The sequence below is a fragment of the Palaemon carinicauda genome, chromosome 1, assembly GCF_036898095.1.
Source record: "Palaemon carinicauda isolate YSFRI2023 chromosome 1, ASM3689809v2, whole genome shotgun sequence".
Classification (NCBI taxonomy): domain Eukaryota; kingdom Metazoa; phylum Arthropoda; class Malacostraca; order Decapoda; family Palaemonidae; genus Palaemon; species Palaemon carinicauda.
The window spans coordinates 296779802-296801127 of record NC_090725.1 but is presented as its reverse complement, the minus strand read 5'-3'; the positions used below and the strand labels follow the sequence as shown (position 1 = coordinate 296801127).

The 21326-nt window shown below is 36.6% G+C and overlaps 1 protein-coding gene across 1 annotated transcript in view; it reads left to right on the top strand.

Moving 5' to 3' along the window:
* Sbf (SET domain binding factor) overlaps positions 1-11428 on the top strand; it is a 219630-nt gene extending 208202 nt beyond the window's left edge. The window contains exons 38-42 of the mRNA XM_068392627.1: positions 1306-1533; positions 1646-1805; positions 5830-6036; positions 6252-6334; positions 6703-11428. Of these exons, the coding sequence (XP_068248728.1) occupies positions 1306-1533; positions 1646-1805; positions 5830-6036; positions 6252-6334; positions 6703-6795 (771 nt within the window). The 3' untranslated portion in view covers positions 6796-11428. The remainder of the gene's footprint in view (positions 1-1305; positions 1534-1645; positions 1806-5829; positions 6037-6251; positions 6335-6702) is intronic.
* Positions 11429-21326: the final 9898 nt, after the last annotated feature.

The window sequence follows — 21326 nt, the reverse complement described above, 5'->3', positions numbered from 1 at the left end:
GCTTGTTGGGATCCTCGATTCGAGGGTTTTTCGGTGCCATCGATCCCTCGGTCAGACAGCCCAAAGGACTTGCTCTTATGCCCTGTTAGAGCAGTGAGGAAATACCTGGAAAGGACATCCAAGCTCCGTACTGAGATCAAGAGTTTATTCGTCTCGACAGGACGTGTGAAGAAACCAGTCTCTAAGAATTCAATCTCCTTCTCTAAGACTTCAATCTCCTTCTGGGTACGCCAAGTGATCAAGAGGGCTTACGACGTCTCAGGAACCCCTCTCTCAGGCAAACCAAGGCCTCATGATATTAGGGGTCTTAGCACCTCCCTAGCCTTTGAAAAGAACATGGCCGTGGGCCAAATCCTGAAGGCGGGCTCTTGGTCCAGACAGTCCATGTTCACGGAGCACTACCTGAAGGACTGTTCAAGGAAATCCTTGGACAGGTTCGCCCTTGGTCCGGTCATTTTGGCCCTTCAAAAGATCTAAGGTCATGGCCCCGGGGAAGCCGTGGGCGGTAAGCCCAAGAGGCACACGTTCATCCCTCTCCTTTACCCCTCTCATCCTTCTCCTGGCCCTTGATTCCCTGCGTGGAAGTGACTCAAAAGACCTTAGCTACCATGGGATACGTCTTCAGCAAGGAATACGTCTGGGAAGTGTTTTGTACAGAGGTAAACCACTTAGACGCTAAGATAGTTTTTTGGGTAGTTCCCCTATTTTTGTACGGTTTTCTAGTAGTGGTCGTCGGAACCTAGTCTCCTATCTAGGTTCCTTTCCCCTCGTGCTTCCAGCCTTCGGTCCCTAGTCCCTGCAGGACACTCCCACCTCCTAAAGTTTAAGTCTCCTAAGAAAGTAGTTCTAGGTAAGTACTCTGTGTTGGAACAAATCACAAATTTTCAAGTAATTTGTATTTTTCCTAACATTCTTACCTAGAACTACTTTCGGGTTATGGCCCACCTATCCTTCCCCCGAGGGCCCTGCAGGGCTAAGGAGAACCTTTCCGACGAAACTTACTGAGGAGCACGACCTGAGCTAGCACGATATCCGACCCCGGGTCGCCTCAGGGCGCATATCACTCCGCCCGAGGTTACCCCCATAGAAAACGGGAATAGGGTAAACTACACACAATTCTGGTCGGTTGGGAAGAGTTACCAGTAACTCCTAAGAAAGTAGTTCTAGGTAAGTATGTTAGGAAAAATACAAATTACTTAAAAATTTGTGACTTCTTAATACAGTAGTTTGAAAAAAAAACAGAAAAAATTGTATTACATTTTATTTTCTCTGTTGCAAGTAGACTAATAGACTTAACTTTTCCAGCGGCAAGTATCCATGACAACACAAATGGTCCGACACCACGGTCGTAGTGTCCACAAGCGTGGCACTATTGAGATTTTGATTGGAGGCAAGACAGGTGGCAGTAATGCTGGAGGTGGTGGTGATACACCACAAGGATGCTATTCTCATCCACACCGCTTTGAAAAATACAATTATACTACACCTTCATACTGTGATCATTGTTCTTCTTTATTATGGGGACCACTTAAGGCAAGTGATATAAGTACTGGCATAAATTCTTTAGAAATGAGTTACACTGATAACATTGATTTTATTAAAGGCATAGAGATCATAGTATTTATGTTGTTTTCTTTACTTACAGACTGGAATGCGGTGTATGGATTGTGGTTATAACTGCCATGAGAAATGTATAGAATCTGTACCTAAAAACTGTACAAGATTTAAAAGTGTTAGAGAATCGGGAGTTAGTATACCAGCAAGCACAAAACCAACCAGTTTAGACACAACATCTGTTGGATCAGGTAAAATTATTGTGTTGAAATTAGTTGAATTTGGAAAGTTATTTTAGTTCAGATTTACTTTAGCTATAAGTAGTAATTATTTTGTTTTAAATTTATTTCATTACATTACTAACTTGATCATTTGTTGATATGAATTTAAACTTAATACTAAATGATATCTACTAAAGAGTTCATGGGATTTGCAGCAGTTAAGCCTACCTCAAACTGTTGTAGACAGTCTTTTCATGCTGGTGATCAGTCTTGAGTTGATAAAAGAAGTTTGTTACAGATCTACATTCTCTGAATGTTCTATTTATTCCTGTGTGTATACAAACCTTTCATCCTTTAGGGAGATATCTTCAGCAGGCCAGGAATAACCATTGAATCATTAACAAGGTAGTTTGCGTAATTTGCTAATAAAAAGTGGTCCAAGGGCAAAGCCCGCCTATCCTCCTGTCACAGAAAAGCCATTTTATTCTTAGGCCACGATAGGTATAGACGCTCCGTCCGGCTGCCCTATCAGCTGATGGATCTTACTTTAGTTTGTAGTAAGTATTGGTTTTTTATTTTCGTGAGCGCTCTTGCTTACAAGCAGAAACGCACCAAATATAAGCATGTGAAACTAAGTTTTTTTCGACAAGGATGCAAAGTTTTGAAACCCAATGCATTTTGCCTTTGTGGAGGTGACTGTAAGCCCCCTTACCCTCTTTTGGGGTAATGTTATCACTCTTCCAATGAGAAAGACAATGAACACTGAGCATAATTTGTCTTGCTTTGAGGAAGTTTTTCTGCTTTGGGTGGGAGTTGCCCGGTTCAGGCAGAGTACCATCCTTATTATGTGCTTGATAGTGAATATTGTTTGTCTAGCTGGCTCGCCTGGTGCTGACAGTGTTCCTTGGATAGTGATCCCTATGTTTGCACTGTCAGGGAGTATTCCCAGTACTCTCCTTATAACAAAACCCTCAAAGTAGTAGTTTGTGTTAGGGGACGGAAGCTCTTGTAGCCGCCTCAGAGAGAGCACTGTCTACTCTTCTGTGACAGCATAGAAGAATGATTGGTAAGGGAAAGGATGAGTTCACCATCTACCTTCCTCCTCTTCTAATATCTTTTCCCTCCTTCCCTCCCTTTGTTGTTTATTTCATCCTTGAAAAGAAGACAAAGCAGAAGATATTTGCCTGGGAAGGCCCTAGGATAAAAGTTCCTAGGAACCTATGGTAATCTCTCTCCGCCTCCAGGAGGAAGTTACGGTATTCACCCACTAACTGGTACCTTGGTCAGTCAAGCAAGTGTGAGGCAGTGCTGCAGTGGAGAGCATTTCAGCATTCCTACACAAACCAAGCATTAGCTCCATAGGCCAGGTGAGGGTGGGAGTGTATGCATCCACCCTTGTCGTTCGTATCCTGATATAGAGAATTACACCTTACCATGGTGTTGACCGCGGAGGTAGCAGCAGTAGGGAGTTAGCATTATGAAGCTTCATCTGTGGTGGATAACGGGAGGGTGGGCTGTGGCACCCTAGCAGTACCAGCCGAACTCGGTTGAGTCCCTTGTCAGGCTGGGAGAAACGTAGAGAGGAGAGGTCCCCTTTTTTGTTTCATTTGTTTGATGTTAGCTACCCCTCAAATTGGGGGAAATGCCTTGGTATATGTATGTATGGTGTGCCCTCTGTGCCTTGCAGGACTAGCTCACTGATTTGTTCCTTTGGGTTTGGTTAGTGAAGCCTATTGTTAGTCGCCACTGTTTCATCAGCTACAGGAAAATGTTAATTTCTGGTACAGTCATCACCACCATACAGTAGGAAATAGAGGTATCTTTCACTGTACCGCCTTGTGCCGTTACGGAGCTTGACATCGGCCGGTTAGCGATAATGAACCGGGTGTGACAGCAACTCGGTTTCATCAGTTCTAGCTGAATGGACCTCAATGGACAGATCTGCAGTATCTTACAGTAGACGGATAAGGGTATCGTGCCCGCTACCCACCCATGCCAACAAGGAGCTCCTACATTGCTTGTTAGCTTTGGAGTCAATTAGCGATCGTAAGCCTGGTATGACATCACTTCTGTTTCATCGGTTGCAGGTGGAAGGGCTAATAATCTCACACCAATCTCCAGCACTAGACGGTAGGCTGATGTTGGTAACGGCCCCATTAAAACAATGTCATTTTGTTGTTACGTCAAACTCCTACTTTTTTGTTTCTTGATCGATTTATATCATTTAAAAAGATACATTTGAAAGAATTCTATGCTCTAAAAATTATACATTGGAAATTTTCTTAGCTTTCATAATTTTTTTACATGTATTATTTTGTTAATATATAGAAGTTACTTTCAGACTTTTTTTCTTATAGGTTTTTCATTTTTTTTTTCAAAAAAGTGAATGTACAGATTGACAAAAATAATTAATATTCAAGAAAGTAGTAGCAACTTTTCTCCGAAAATTTTGTTTTGAGAATTGGGCTTCAAATTTTTTTAATAAAGATTGGTTGAATATACTTTAGTATACGTAAGTATGGCTTTTAGCATTAATTTTTTTCACCACCTGAGATGACATAATCATCATATTTTGGGTTTTGTCATTCACTTTCCTCTCCGCTTGGGGATAATAAGGACATAATCTTCGTACTTCAGCGTTATTTACTAAGCAGTTGTGATTCTCTTCCTTAATATCTAAAAATGCATTTACTACATGTACCAAATATCCACACAAAATACAATAAGGCATTACTAGCATAGTTTTATGCTTGTTGCTTAACTTCTGGGCAGATTTTAAGCTTTACGCCTATTAAGTAATTGTCTTTCTACACATTATGCATCTTTCAGCATAAAATAGAACATAAAGATTGTAAATATATTAGTGAGCAGACAAAGAAAGACAATGAATATAACCAAGAGAAAACGTTTAGCAAACCTTTATTTACGATACCAAAGAGAGAAAAAGGTGACATTTTCTTCTGGATGGAATTGGAGAATTTGCTTTGTTGCTGTTTATGGGAAACTGACATAAATATATTTCCTTCTAACTCTTGAAGAAAAAGTAAACGAATAGGTACCCTGGTTGGAAAGGATTACGTAAGGGACAGGATGCACTTGTGTAAATATAAAAAAGGACGTTTTAACCATAAAACAAAAAGTTGACATTAAAAGTATTTCAAACATAAACTGCTGATATTTACTGAGCCCAAAAGCAATGATATTCTTTTCCAAAATTCTAAGCAGAGGTCGTGAGTCATGCCTCTTGAGGTGCTCCTAGCTATAAGGAGAGGGGGTCTTACGACACCACTTCTTTTAAGGAATGAGGGTGTCATTTGTGATGACACCCAAATGGTTCCTGACACCCGTGCTTCATCCCCTTTGGAGCCAATACATGGGGGCAAGGCCATGACCCTGTTTCATGTCAGCCCTGTGCCGACTGTGGCTCTAGTTTCCCTTGCGGACTGGGCACAGGTGCAGCCAAGGCATTTCCATGGCTTTGGACATGAAAAAGTGTCTTGAAGCCTCCCAGGAGCCTCGGCTTTGCCTTTTTGTCATTCCTCACACGTAGCTCAACAAGTGTACAATTTAGTTGAAGAAGATAGTCTCGTGAATGGGCCAAATTGTCAAAAACTGTGATTTTATCAGGAAGAAAGGATAACTTTTTTTTTCAAAACCTTCCTGTCCCCCTACACTATCAAGCCTAAATGGCTTTCAAAGTCTGCCACTTCAGACAGTTATCATAGGGATTACAAGGTTTATATCCAACCAGAAAAGGGGCATAATAGCAATAGTTTCATATGGTTACCACTAATGACCTGTCTTTGGCGTTTGTCTATAATTTCTGGAAGATCCTTTGTTACCAAAGATTGCTAATGTAATGATAGTAATTTGATGTCTTAAACATAATTCCTATTTGATTATTTAGATAGAAAAGCACCTTGACATTAGATAGATGTTAAGTAGAAATTGTTTACTTGATTCATGAGTTTGACATATTTTTTACTTTCAAAGTAATGTATTCTATTTACCTGTAATCAGTGTACTGTAGTATCGGATTTTATGTAATTCACAGGTGTAACATCACTCCAAACTGCTTCCCATCAGTACTATGAGCAGTTCTCCTCTAATGTGGCAGAGAACCGTACTCATGAGGGTTATCTCTGGAAGCGCGGACATTTATTGAAGAACTGGAAGCAACGATGGTTTGTCCTCGACAGCATGAAACACCAACTTCGTTACTATGATTGCATGGAAGATTCACATTGTAAAGGAATTATTGGTATGAAAATTTTTCTTTCATATTTTTATCAGTAATTTCCAATAACATTTTTAGACGTATACTTTTTAAAAACAAATAATTGTAAAGAATTTTGATTGATTTGTTAATATTAGGATTACTGCTATATCTCACAGTGCAAGACAATTGATACTGCCACAGGTTGGCTATGATTTTCATTCAAATTTATAATAGTTGATGATATTCCTCCTTTTCAGAATTATCTGATGTTAATACTGTTGTAGCCTCTATGCCAACTCCAGGGGCTCCAAAGAAAGTAGATGAAAAAGCATTCTTTGATGTAAGTACAGTAAATTATATTGATCACTTAATTCACATTTTGAAGTAATTATGTTGAAGTAGTGTTTGAAAGTAGTCCAATGGATGATTCATTAGAAGTTTGTCATTACACATTGAGAAAATTTAATTCTTTTGTTACTCTATGCAGAAAACTCCAGATTTGGTTTAACTGTAATATATTTTAGAAGTTGAGCACTGTAGAATTGAATTGCATGATTAATGGAAGAACTTTGCATGAGTACTGTAATATGTTTTTAGAATCCATATCAAAAGTTGGTTACAGAAGGTAATCATAGGATGACCCATTTATGTGTACTTTGGTAGAATTGTTTCAGATTCCATTCATCAAATTGTTTTTCTCTTTAACAGTTACATACGAAGCGTCGTTCTTACAACTTTTGTGCATCAGATGGGCAGGCTGCTCAAGAATGGATTGAGAAGATACAATCATGCTTGCAGTAAGATAACTAATGAAATGCCCACAGTGCACTCAGCAAAGATTGGATAAGCTGTACCTAAAGAAACTGTCTTACTGATATGCTTTTCTTCAGTGAAGAATTTAACAGCTAATCAATTTCTGTCCAGCTTAATTCCAATGAGTGGTCTGTGAGCTTATTTTACTTGCTTTTTACTTTTTATGTTATTCAGCATTAATTTTGGAATCTTATGAAATGTTCCAAGTGAACAACACCCTCCCTGCCAGTCTTATTTATGTACAATGTATATTTGGGCTTTTAAAAATACAGGGGACCAATATGATATTTGAAGTTTAAAGCAAACACATTTTTTTATGATTTACTGTATTTAGTTCTGTCTTGCCATTAAAGAGGACATAAGGGGTAAATCATATTTACATTTAGGCAAGGGAGTTGTGTATACTGAGATCACTGAAGTTCTTGATTTTATATTTGGATGAAGAAAGTGGACCTTGTTCATTTTTCCTCCAGGGAAATTTGTTCTAAGGCAAGGATAAGTAAGAACTAATATGATAGTGTTTATGCTGGTATAGAATGAAGAAAGTTTATTCTGAATAATAGCATCATAGCAAACTATAAAGCAGTTGTAGGGGAACTAACATTTAGATAAGCATAAAATGCAGACTCAATTTAGTAATCAAATTAGATATATGTAAATTTTTTACCTGGTTTGTATTTTATTTTTCAATGTATAGGAAAAATCAGGTAAAGATTATAAAATGTCTTTTTGAAAATGTTTTTGTTTTTTCAAAATTTTATGATAGTAAGCAAGGTTCATATACAGTTTTGCAACAATGCAGTGTCTTTCTAATTCTCAATTAGCTGTGCATTGTAGAATACATTTTTCGGGAAACAAGATGTATTGAGTTGTTCCATTTTTATTTCTTCTTTCCATAAGGAACTCTGTTATTGTAGTACTGTACATACAAAGGAGAAGAGTAATAAATTTTGGTACATAATTTCACAAGGCATTGAAATAAAATAATGATCACATTAGCAAAAGCATTAGCAAACTTCAGTTTTTATAATATTGAAGGTCAGTGTAACTTTTAAAAGTATTAGGTTGATTATAATTTAACTGGAGGGGTTTATTTGAAAGCTTTGTATGCTGTGCAATATGTAATTGCTACGTTAATTATTATTTCAAATTTGAATTTATCATAAATGTAGAATGTTTAGTATTCTATTGTACAGCAGCCCCTTAACCTATCAGATGCCGGGGATAACTATCCTTCTAATAAGTAGCATAATCTTACCATGATTATATTGTACATTTAAGACTTGAGTGCTCAAAATATCCTTCAGGTAGCAGTACTAATATCTCATTTCTAGCTTAAACTAATCTGCACTTTATATTCATAATTCATTAAGAGATTTATCATGAAACTGCTTCATGGTTTAAAGGTAATCTAGCTAAATTTATATTGAAGAGTGGATATTGTGTTGGTCTTGAACTAAAGAATATTTTAATAGGTTGTTTCATTCAATTTTTAAATCTATCGATCCAAGTAACTGAGCATTAATCCTGGTTATGTGGTTGTATTTCTCCAAATGTTTATCTACACAGTAATCCTTGCCTATAAATAACAGCGTTCCTTAGTAATTTACTTTTATAATTCTTTCTCTAAATTTTAATGGCATAATGTACCAGGCTAGAATTTCACTTAAAATGTGATTGGTATGCTTTATAAATACATTTTCATGATATTTATAGCATTTATGAAAAATAATTGGGTATATTGAGGACATGAGAAAATTACTTAAATGGAAAACTTCCAAGTGATTGGTTGAACAAGGTTGCAATATTTTCCTTTTTTATAAGGAAGTACTTGAGTTGTAGAGATGTCCTGAATGTGATCATTTGCAATCATTAAGCGAACATTGTGTCGTCATATTTTGGTGCTAGGCTTTTGCAGAATAGTATGTATATTGCCATGCAGACACAGTAGTACTAAGTTATTAGCATCTATTTTTTGAAATACAAAGTAGTATTACCAAATAGTGATGGCACTTTGTTAGCAAAGTAAAAAGAAAAAAAGTTATAGTTGTCCTTGTCATGCCATTTAATGTTTAGTTTTGAAATATCCGTTATCTATCAACAAGATTTAAGAGATAATAAAGGTGGAACTTCTCTTGCAGTCCAAGTATATACTGTTTAGTATTGGTACAAGAAAAGTATGCAGCACAAAAGGCTTTTGGTAAAGTGAAAACAAGAGAGAGGAATAATTTTATCTTAAGTAGTGTGTAATATAGAAAGATACCTGGAAATGTTGCATGTCATAACCTCTTCGTTAACATGGAGTGGAGGGTCAGATGGCCGTTAGTAAAGGATTAATATTTTTGGCTTGACATTGGTTACCTGTGACTGATTACAGGTGAAGGTAGTACAATTAAAGTTTCCCCTTATTAAGAACCCTGCAACTGTAACTTTTGTGCTTATTGTTGAGAAGAGAATTTCATGGGTTATTTTCTATTTTATTTAATGCGAAGAGAACGTGTTTGGTATTCTGTATGAGATTTTTACAATAGCTGAATAGGTTATTAGCTTACGTAAAAGTTGTTATTCTCATCAATCTTGATATATATGAATGTGAGGACAATTCTCTTATAGGGATATGCTCCTATCATTAAATAACCTGTTGATGTGTATCTTGCTGTTCGTAACTGTTATGTACAAACAAGTTATCATTTGTAGTGTGATCATAATTGTAAGTTGACAAGAAATTGTTGGAGGACTGATGGCATGGGTTTTGTACTAAGTATAACTAGTGGAATCAGTTGAACTTCAGTGAGTTATGGTCATAACTGGTGAGATTCTGAAAGCTGAGCTAGGTGACCCTAGAAATCTCATTGTTGTGATTATGCTGAGTTACATTGAAATAATTCTTTATTTTTTATTATGAGTTGTGAATTTTTCTGAATGTTTCAGAGTTAATGCTCATTTTAGTAGTGATATTAAGTCCTTAATTTCAATAAAATCTTGGCATTGGGGTCATATAGTTTCCAGTTTGAGTTGAATCTTCCCACCAATGAGTCTAGCGGGCATGCCAACTCCTGTATTTTCAATACTCGTAAGATCTAGTATGTGTGAAAGACGTGCATTGTAAAAAGTTTAGGAAATTATTGGAGGGCTCAAAGAGTGCGCCTCTGCTAGTCATGACATAGAATTACTTTTTTTATTTTTTCTGAAACTTGTGTAGATTGAATTTAGTGTTGTTAATCTCCAATGACCAGTTTTTTGTGTTGAGAAATTATTTGAAGTTAAAAGTGTTGATATTAATATTTAGTAGCAACAGATATTTAGTATTATATATAGTAATTTGCTTTTGTCCCTATTTCAGGTAAGTGCCCTCTTTTCTGATTGTTTTTTTTTTCTTTTCTGTTTTTAGATACTTTTTTTTTATTTTTCTACTTTGTGTCTGTTAAAGGCACCGAACTTTATTCAGATGGACTTTTGGTGGAAATCTGCATGACTGCACATTTTTATACGTTGTTATTCACCTTCCAGATTAGCTAGGTACTTCATCATTCATCATTCAGTGTAGTGATTAAAGTGTGAAAATATTTCTGTATGGTAGATCATGAAACACCAGGAGTCATTTAGCCATGTATCCTTGTGGATGTTGCTTTTGGATTTTTTTTTTCATTGGTTTCCTGGAATAGGTCAAGTTCATATCGCAAGCATAGCAGTGTTAGTTGACTGCAGCATGTATGTGTGAGGAACTTTTAATAGTTATTTTCTTAATTTCTCCTGTATTGCTTGAAATATGTAGGGCATTGAAGTGACAAGTTATAATTTTTCAATTTCTTGTAGTATTTGAGGATTGATTAAGCAATTGTTCTCTCTACTTCAATTATTTACTTTAATGGCACCAGTTACAACATGTCTCATCATACAAGGGTCTAAACATTATGCTTCTTATTAGTTTCCTTTATTTTTTTTTTTGTAGCAAACAAGTGATTTTGGCATTATCAACATTTTTTCCTGAATAATTTTGCTACAGGATTGGCTATTCCTTTTTTATTCTATGGAAAAAAATAAAAAAAAAAATGTTTGTCATGGTATGGAAGAACTGCAAGTCCATACAGAGAACTTTAAAATCGGATGCACATCCATAAGGGAGAGCAGCAACATGCTGTGTAATCTCCCTTTACTTATACCTTGAGGGGGCTCAGTTAAATCTTGTCCGACAAAGCATTGAGATTGTTTACTTGGTGATAGAAAATTACTCATTCATATGATCCATGATTCTATCACAGTTGGCTTTCTCTTATCTTACAGTTAATCCAGCAGTGATGGGTATCAGCTAGGAATCAAAGAAAGGGAAAGGGGTCTGTGACTACATTGTCATGTGTTTGGGAGGCTAATGCATTACATTCACTCTTGATTATTTCAACTTTTAGGTACTCAGTGACTAAATAATGCACACTAAATATTCATTTTAACTATTTTAAAGGTGTTAATTCTATCTGTTCTAACGTGAGAAGCATTTATTAATTTATCAAAGTTTAAGGTTTTTCAAATTTAGGATCAATAATTACAAATCACTTTGTTTGAAAGGGAAATTTGTTTTTTTTTAGTGATGTTTTTGTGCTGTATACTAATCAGAAAGCTTACTTATCCAAAACAAAGGTGTGAACAAGATTAGCTTTAAAGCAAAAACTTTTGATTCTCCCCTACTATATTGTTTTACAAGCATTTAGAGATTGAATTGGTGTTTTAATGAGAATGTGTAATATGCCGAATGGCGTCCCCCTCATTTATGGATGTGAAGTAGGTAAATTCATTTTCATCATTTTGTTTTGAACATAACAGATTTTAGTTGTCATGTTTGTGGGTTGTAATTGCTGTTGGAGAGGTAGCATTATTGAAGCAGAATAATCAACTTACCTGATTGTCCTCTTGAGTTTTCCATCCATCTTATTGGTGGTTGACCCAGATAAACATTTGATCTCCGTGAAGAGATGTTAAGAAAACTTCATGGCCTTTATAGCACATGCTATGCAACTGTGTGTTAATCACCTCACCAGCAGTAATGATGAGTTCCTTAACTTTAAAATACAGTATTAATGGTAAGTACTTTCAGTATTACTTTTTTAAATCTTTACATCAATTGTATCTTAACCCAGTGTTTGTATATTGCAAATATTGAAGTTCTCTTTTTTTGAGTATTAGCCAGCTCATTTTGTTTTAAATGGACAAGTTAAACAGAGGCAAGTAACAATTTCTTAGAATAATGTCTTGAATTGAACTTGTCTTATTTATTTGGTTATGATATGTGTTCCATGATCAGCCCACTTCTTGAGACTGATGTTAGTGAAACATTAATGTTCAATGCTGGGTTCATTGTTAATTTTTTTGTCATAAAACTCATATTCAGATATTTTACACGTCATTCTTTCCATTCCTCTAATTAATTAGCAAGAGTGATCAATAACCATCTCATTTGATTTTTCAGGGTTAGATCAGATGTATTCTGTGTTTATATGTTTTACAGTGTCCTCTGAATATTGCTTTACTGCCACTTACTGAGTGTGACATGTCATAAAAGTCCTGAATGTAGCTTCACTTGATATATTTTTCCATGAATGCAACTACCATCTCAGTAGTATGTTTTCTATAAACATAATCTACTATATTCCTTCATTTGTGTAGTTTATATGACTGGAGATGGAAAATTCAATGATGGTGGAAGTGCTTAATAATTTGAGCAATTATGGGGGCTTTATTTCTTTAAACCAATTTTACTAATTCTTTTCCTCTTATTTAGTGGATACTTTCCTTATTCTGTTGGAAATATCAAATGCCTTGAATGAAGTTGGAAGTATTACTTGTGTGGAAACCTTTATGAATGTTGACCAGCTGCTTGCTCGAATCGATGTAAATGAAAGGTGCTTGTGTGCGTGTATGAATGTTTGTATGGCAGAGTCATCACTGGTGTATATAAAATGTTAATGTAAATGCATTTATATTGTTAAAAATAAAAGTGAAGATATGTTAACCATTTTTCATTTACCTTTCAAGTTTTACTTGTATTTGTTACGGCTTACTTCATTTACTAAATAATTAGCGTATTATAGATTTATTGATGAATCATTCTAAGTTCTTAGTTTATTTGCATGATGAACAGCTGGTAGAATTAACTTTTAACATTAGAATTCATGTATGTCATTGTTTTTGTTTTTTAGATGCAGATAACCTAAGTGTGAGGAGAAAGAAAAAGATTTCCATGAACCTTCCCTGATCTTCATATTTCTTTCATCCCCACAAGGTTGGTTGTGTCGACATTACCTCCTTAGAAATTAAAGAATTACTAGTTTTTTTCCTTCCAATATACTAATGTCCCTTACAAGAAAACTAATAGCATTTACCAACAATAACATGCTGCACATGTTGTAGCACCCTTTTGTCTTTCAGTCGACTTTTGGTGTGAGTTACAGATTGTGGTTGTTTTGTTTTTTAATGGATTAAAGATGTCTCCCGGATTTGTTAGCAAGTGCTGCATATCTGTGCAATGGAATTGTGGCCGAGACTTTTTGTAAATTATGAGGAGTGAAGACTTTACTGTTCCTCTTGTAAAGTGATTTTCATTGTTGCTGATCAGATTAAAGTTCAAAGCATAAAGGAAAGCTTACTTTTAGTTCAAGGTAGTAGGTTGGTTAGGGTAACGACCACCTGTTGAGATACTACCGCTAGAGAGTTATTGGGTCCTTTGACTGGCCAAGCAGTACTACATTGAATCCATCTATCTGGTTAGGGCTCAATATTTTCTTTGCCTACGCATACAGCGAATAGTCTGGCCTATTTCCACATTCCACTCTTCCTCATACAATTTACAACACTTAGATTACCAAACAATTATTCTTTGCTCAAGAGGTTAACTACTGTACTAAAATTGTTAAGAGGCTACTTTCCTCTTGGTAAGGATAGAAGAGAGACTTTAGCTATGGCAAGCAGCTCTTCGAGGAGGATACTCCAAAATCAAACCATTGTACTCTAATCTTGGATAGTGCTATAGCCTCTGCACCATAGTCTCCATAGTCTTGGGGTAGAGTTATCTTGTTCGAGGGTATACTCTGGAACACTTTTCAATCTTATTTCTCTTTCGCCTGCTTTTATTTTTTTCATTTTTATAGCTTATAAATGGAAGATCTATTTCAAAGTTGTTACTGTTTTTAAAATAATTTATGTTGTAGTTTATTTCCATATTTCCTTCCCTCACCGAGCTATTTTCTTTGTTGGAGCCCTTGGGCTTATAGCATCCTGCTTTTCCAACTAAGGTTGTAGTTTAGCAGGTAATAATAATGATATCAATAATAATAATAAGGGGAAAGCAGGAAAATACTAGACTAGCTGATTTTAAAGATGATGATAATGATAAAGGTGCTATGACTGCTATAGTCCTAATGAATTTAATTTTGATAGTCATGATCTTGAAAATCATTATTTTCTTTATTAGAAGCTCTGAAACCCAACAAGTCTTTATTTAGGGTAATTTTTTTCAGGTCTATACTGCCATTTCTAATCCTAGCATAACTCCTCCTTTGGTAGCTAGTTATTCTAGTGCACAATTCAGAGAGTTCTGATGGTACACAGCACATCCTAGATTCTAAATCATGTCTTATTGTTCTTATTATTTTTTACCCGTTTGCTGCAAACTCTAGAAATCCAAAATTTCTAGTAGCTCTTTTAGATAACTAGATTATGAGGGAGAAGAATGTGATGGTAGCCTGGATCTTTATATCCCTCTCACTAAAGTAAGAAGGTTGCAGGTTCTCAAAAGTACCAGCCACCCATTGAGATACTGCTGCTAGAGAGTTATTGGGCCCTATGACTGGCCAGACAGTACTATATTGGATCCCTCTCTGGTTACGGCTCATTTCCTCTTTGCCGACACATACACAGAATAGTCTGGCATATTCTTAAAGTCTCTCTCTCTCTCTCTCTCTCTCTCTCTCTCTCTCTCTCTCTCTCTCTCAAGTATATTTGCTTTCTCTTTCTCAGGAGAGTACAGTATACCTGCATCTCTCTCTCACTCTAGTATATTAGCTGCTTCTCCCTCAGGAAAGTATATCTTTGCATCCCCCGTCTCTCTCTCTCTCTCTCTCTCTCTCTCTCTCTCTCTCTCTCTCTCTCTCTCTCAAGTATGTGCTTCCTCTTTTACACATTCTCCTTTCCTCAAACACTTGACAACACTGAAATTTCCAAACAATTCTTCTCTCAAGAGGTTAACTGCAGTAGTGTAATTGTTCAATGACTACTTTCCTCTTGGTAAGGGTAGGAGAGAGACTTTAGCTATGGTAAGCAGCTCTTCTAGGAGAAGTGCACTCCAAAATCAAACCATTGTTCTCTAAGTCTTGGGTAGTGCCATATCCTCTGTACCAGGGTTTTCCACTGACTTGGGTTAGAGATCTCTTGGTTGAGGATAGACTCGGGCACACTATTTTATCTTGTTTCTCTTCCTCTTTTTGTTTAGAAGTTTTTATCTTGTTATTTTCAAGTTTTATAGGTTGTATATGAAAGATTTATTTTAATATTGTTCTTAAACCTATCTTATAGTTTTTTCTTATTTCCTTTCCTCTCTGAGCTATTTTCTCTGTTGGGGCCCTTGGCTTAGAGCATCCAGCTTTTCCAACTAGGGTTGTAGCTTAGCAAGTAATGATAATAAACAACCACTTATGCCTATGTAGCAAGATGGTAGCCTGGAGCATATATACTACTCTAGGAACCTCTTATTATTTTGTTTATATATTGCTATTTGTTTTATTTTATATGTATACATATATACATCCATACACACACACACACACACACAGTTGAGTCCCTGTTAACACTAGTTCTTTTAACACGATTTTGAAGTTTCACGAGTTGAAATTACACAAGTTGAATTTCCCACCTTAGAATGAGAGAAGTTAATAAGATTTTATTCAAGTTTACAAACAGAAATTTTATAGTAGTACTGTCTGGCCAGTCTAAGGACCCAATAACTCATATACATATACACAGGGATATCTCTTGGTACGAAAGTTTCTGTATAGGAAAAATTCATGATACGAAACAAGACACGAAGATTTTTTCGCTTCGTATTCCGAAAAAAAATTCCATAATACGAAATTAGATATTGCACGAGATTCGGCTTGCTGCAAAGAATAATTTTAGAATTCTCCTGCGGCCAAACTGTAAACTCGCCACCATCATTCTGCTCTCCGGGTTGTCTGCTGTATTTTATACCAATAAGTACAATTTATGTCAAAAGAAGTTTTCATAGATGTCATTGTGCTGTTATGATGCTGTAATCATCCAAGTCATATTTTATCAATATTTTCTTACTGTATGTCAATATTTGATTTTCTGGGTTCATAAGATACAGTGATACCTCGGTAGTCGAACGACTCTATACTCGAACAATTCGGAGTTCGACCAAAATTTTCGAGAAATTTTTGCTGCGGTGCTCGACCAAAAATTCGGTACTCGACCAGCCGAACACGTGACGACCGCATGGGCTTTGTGATGATCGCGCCATCTCGGCCACTCTCGCTTGTTCGGGAAGCATCAGTTCTCTCGAGAGCGTCACTCAGACAACGCGCGATCAGCATTCGTTGTGATTTAGTGATTTTCAGTGCTTTTAATTGCTTTTTTAGCTTTCATAATGAGTCCCAAGAAAGTAATGAGTGTTAAGGGGAAGGAGAAGAGGAAAACAGTGCGAACAACGATCGAGTTGAAGAAGGAAATTATAGCGAAATATGAGAATGGTGTACGAGTGTCCGATTTAGCGGTAGAATACGGAATGGCGAAGTCGACCATTTCTACGTTTTTAAAGCATAAAGAAATGATTAAGAAGGCGAATGTTGCAACGGGAGTTACGGCGGTAACTAAGCAAAGGCCACAAGTGATTGAGGAGATGGAAAAGTTGCTTTTAATATTTATTAAAGAAAAACAGTTGGCCGGGGAAAGTGTTAGTGAAGCGTTCATTTGTGAAAAAGCGTTGCATATCTATGAAGAATTAGTGAAGAAAAGTCCGAGTACCAGTGAAAGTGATTCATTTACATTTAAAGCGAGCAGGGGTTGGTTTGAAAAGTTTCGTAATAGAACAGGTATTCATCGTGTTACTAGGCATGGGGAGGCAGCTAGTTCGGATCAAATTGCAGCCGATAAATACGTGGGGGAATTCGATCGGTACATAAATGAACAAAATTTGATCGCACAACAAGTCTTTAATTGTGATGAGACTGGGTTATTTTGGAAGAAAATGCCAGCCAATACGTACATTACCAAGGACGAGACGAAGATGCCAGGTCACAAGCCAATGAAAGATAGGCTAACATTGTTGCTGTGTGCAAATGCAAGTGGCGATTGCAAGATCAAACCCTTGTTAGTGTACCACTCGGACAACCCCCGGGTGTTCAAACGAAATAATATTTGTAAAAGTGCACTACCAGTTATGTGGCGCTCGAACACTAAATCTTGGGTCACAAGACAATTCTTTACTGAGTGGATAAACGAAGTGTTTGCCCCCCAGGTTAAGGCTTACCTCATTGAAAAGAGCTTGCCAATGAAATGTCTTCTGGTTATGGACAATGCTCCTGCACATCCTCCAGGTCTCGAGGATGACTTGAAAGAAGAATACAGCTTTATCAAAATCAAATTCTTGCCCCCCAATACTACTCCCATACTCCAGCCCATGGACCAACAGGTCATTTCAAACTTCAAAAAACTCTATACCAAGGCCCTTTTCAGAAAGTGTTTTGAAGTGACCAGTGACACGAAGTTGACCCTAAAGGAATTCTGGAAGGAACACTTCAGCATCCTCAACTCTGTTAACATGATTGACCAAGCTTGGCGAGGTGTGACCTATAGGACATTGAACTCTGCCTGGCGTAAGCTGTGGCCATCATGTGTCACAGAGAGGGAGTTTGAAGGTTTCCAACCAGAGGCGGGTCCAAGCACTGCTACCCCTGTAATTTCTGATGACACTGATGTCGTTGAGGAAATTGTTGTCATGGGCAGAGTTTGGGGCTTGAGGTCGACAAGGATGATATTGATGAGCTTGTAGAAAGCCATTCTACCGAGTTGACTGTGGAGGAATTGTTGCACCTGCAACAACAACAGCAGCAGGATCTGATTGTGGAGCAGGAATCTTCAGAAGAGGATGAGGTAAGGGAGGATGTTCCAAGTTCTCTCATCAATGAAATTTGTTCCAAGTGGGCAGATGTGCAGGCTTTTGCTGAAAAATACCACCCAGAAATTGCAGTAGCAAACCGGGCAGTGCATATGTTTAATGATAGTGTCATGTATCATTTTCGAAGAATACTGCAGAGGAGGAAGAAACAATTAACAATAGACCAGTTTTTCACAAAAGAAAAGAAAGCTGCTACATCAAAGCCTGTTTCTCCTCCAAAGAAGAGACAAAGAAGAGAAGAAACCCCTGAAATAGATCTGCCCACCCTTTCATTGGAGAGAGAAACAACTCCTGAAGGAGAACTACCCCGCCACATCATGGAAGGGGACTCTCCTTCCAAGCAGTAACCTCCCCCTTCCATCCTCTCCACATCCATCCCTGTATGCCATCGAACCGCTGCTCAAAGGTATGTTCACTACAGTACAGAAAATGGTTTAAAATTGTTTTATTTTAGTACAGTAAATGGTTTAAAATTGTTTTATAGGATTTTCTGACCAATTTCATACACATTTAGATAATTATTGTTGTTTAGGTACACGTTTTATTAATATTTTGGGCCTGTTCGAGTGCTTGGGAACGGAATAGAATATATACCATTATTTCTTATGGGGAAAAAAAATTCGGTACTCGAACAAATCGGAGGTCGAACACGGATCTCGAACGGATTATGGTCGAGTACCGAGGTATCACTGTATTTGATTTAGTAAAGCATTTTTATATTAAATTTTTCAGTTTCGGAATCAACAATCATCAATTAATGTAAAGCTTTGTAGAGTATTTCATTTTATTTCATTATTAAGTCGTCATATTTCTTTAAACATTATTGTGTTTAATTATGATTGCTTTCTAATAAAGCATGTTTGAATTCTATTTTTTAATTTTGGGACCATTTCGATAATCAACAATTACTTTTTGTTTTACTTTTAGTAGTCATCAGCTGATCTCAGTATCACACTGCTGTATTGCAATTATACGCACATTGGAATAAGAAGGAATGTCATTTATATAATTTCTTAACTTTTCAAACTGTCTTTGTAAGATTACATCAATACCAATTTGATATAGGATATCATAATTTTCATACAGTTTGTTTATAGCCATCATTATTAATCATCATATGAATAAGTTTTTTCTCCAATTTGATATAGGATATCGTAATTTTCATACAGTTTGTTTATAGCCATCATTATTAATCATCATATGAATACGTTTTCTTTAGATGTTATTACATATACTTGGTATCATCATGAATATTAACCCTTTTACCCCCAAAGGACGTACTGGTACGTTTCACAAAACTCATCCTTTTATCCCTGTGGACGTACCAGTACGTCCTTGCAAAAAACTGCTATTTAAATTTTTTTCCATATTTTTGAAAATTTTTTGAGAAACTTCAGGCATTTTCCAAGAGAACGAGACTAACCTGACCTCTCTATGATGAAAATTAAGGCTGTTAGAGCAATTTAAAAAAAATATACTGCAAAATGTGCTTGAAAAAAAATAACCCCTGGGGGTTAAGGGTTGGAAATTTCCAAATAGCCTGGTGGTAAAAGGGTTAATATTACTTGGTAAAGTAATGAAAGGAAATCAACTGGACACCTTTACCATAGGCCCTGTGGTAGTTAACTGCTCGACAGGCATTGTAGTAAACCTAACGTTCCTCGCAGGACAAGAAGCAGTTTTGTCGAGCATTCCAGTCTAGGATGAGATTGAGATTGTCTGGTCTTTCTTCCTCTTCTACCTTCATTTTCCTTGGGGTAGAGCAGTGGCACAGTTGTTGCTGGAAGGATTTTTATCGCAGGTAAGCTTCACTAATCTCTATCATTGTATAAGTAAAATGAGTGATCACTCCCACATCCTTCTAACAAGGATGGATAGTACTGTAATGTAAATCAAGAAATTTACTGTTGCCTTGCATTACAAACACAGTATCCTGTAGGGATGCAGGTTCCATGACTGCATGTCATTCATGGAACAATACCTAGCCTATTGCCTAAAAAATAATACCATAGGAAGTAGAGCATCATCATTCTGCTCCCAAGAGGTCCAAGTGCTTAGATGTTCTTTGATTTAAGCCAGCCATTTTGGTGATAGGGACTTATGCCCACATAAAGATTGGTCTTCTATTAACGATCAAGATTTGTATTCATGTAAGAATAAATCGCAAATTTGGAAAGTACCTGTACCGGTAATTTGTATATTTTGTAATTATACAAACCTGAGTCCTTTAAACTATACTTCCTGCCCCATCTACCCGACAAGCCCTAGGTAAAGGTCCATGTGGTTACTTGGTGAGGTGACGGGACGGGTTTTCCTGTCACTCACCGGTAACTACCAACACCTTGTTATAATTTTATCAGCCGAGTTTTCCAGCTTTTATAAGATTATACTCATATTAAATGACTCAGGTTTTTTATAGTTATGAAATATTAAAATTTGGAAAATTTGTGACTTGTAAAGTGTTGCTGATTATGGTGAAAAAGTTGTCGTTTTTTTATAAGCAGGGATGCAATCCTGTTACTGGAATTTTTTGCGTAAAAGTTAGAAAGGGAGAGACTTGAGTAAATAATGTTCAGTTGGAAATTGACTAGATGTTATGCATCTGGGGTAGAATGGTTATTTCTGAGCCACACCTCGTTGATGCCTTACACCTGAAGTTGCTTGAAATACTGCAGGCTATCTCACAATTATAGAAAACAATACCCATTTACTGTGACTCCAGCCTTCAAGACAAGGGATGCAACCTGGCAGTGTGCTGGGCACAGTTTGAATCTGCATTAAATCAAGACATTGAAATCTTGACAATTTGTGTAATTGGGTGGACCTAGAACTGTGAAACACCACCCCTTCTAGTCCACTTTGTTGCTCAAACCTTGCAATATTGGAAGTATTGGAAAGAAAATAAGCAAGATGAAGAATGGACTTCGAGCATCAAGAATACAGTAAAGCTATTTTATCACATCATTGTTTATTTTATCACATCATTGTTTAAAAACAATCCCCATAAATATGCCTGTATGTGGAAGTTATCTTTTTCAAGAAATTGTTCACGTTTCCTTGTTGCCGATGTATGCTCCGCCTATGGAACTTTGTAGGAATTTGAATGTTTTGTCATTTTTAGATTTGTGAAAGTCTATGGAATTGGCTTGTACTGCTTGATAGACGGACAATTGTGACTCCTATTCCATTACCGATACATTCTGTCTTGAACAGTTAAGTTATTTTTGGAATCCAAGCCTATCTTTATACTTCATGTTTTGAATATTAGTGTGTTTGTTAATTGCTAAGCTCTTACTTGTTCCTCTTAGATTGGTAAAGTACATATCCACCAGAACCC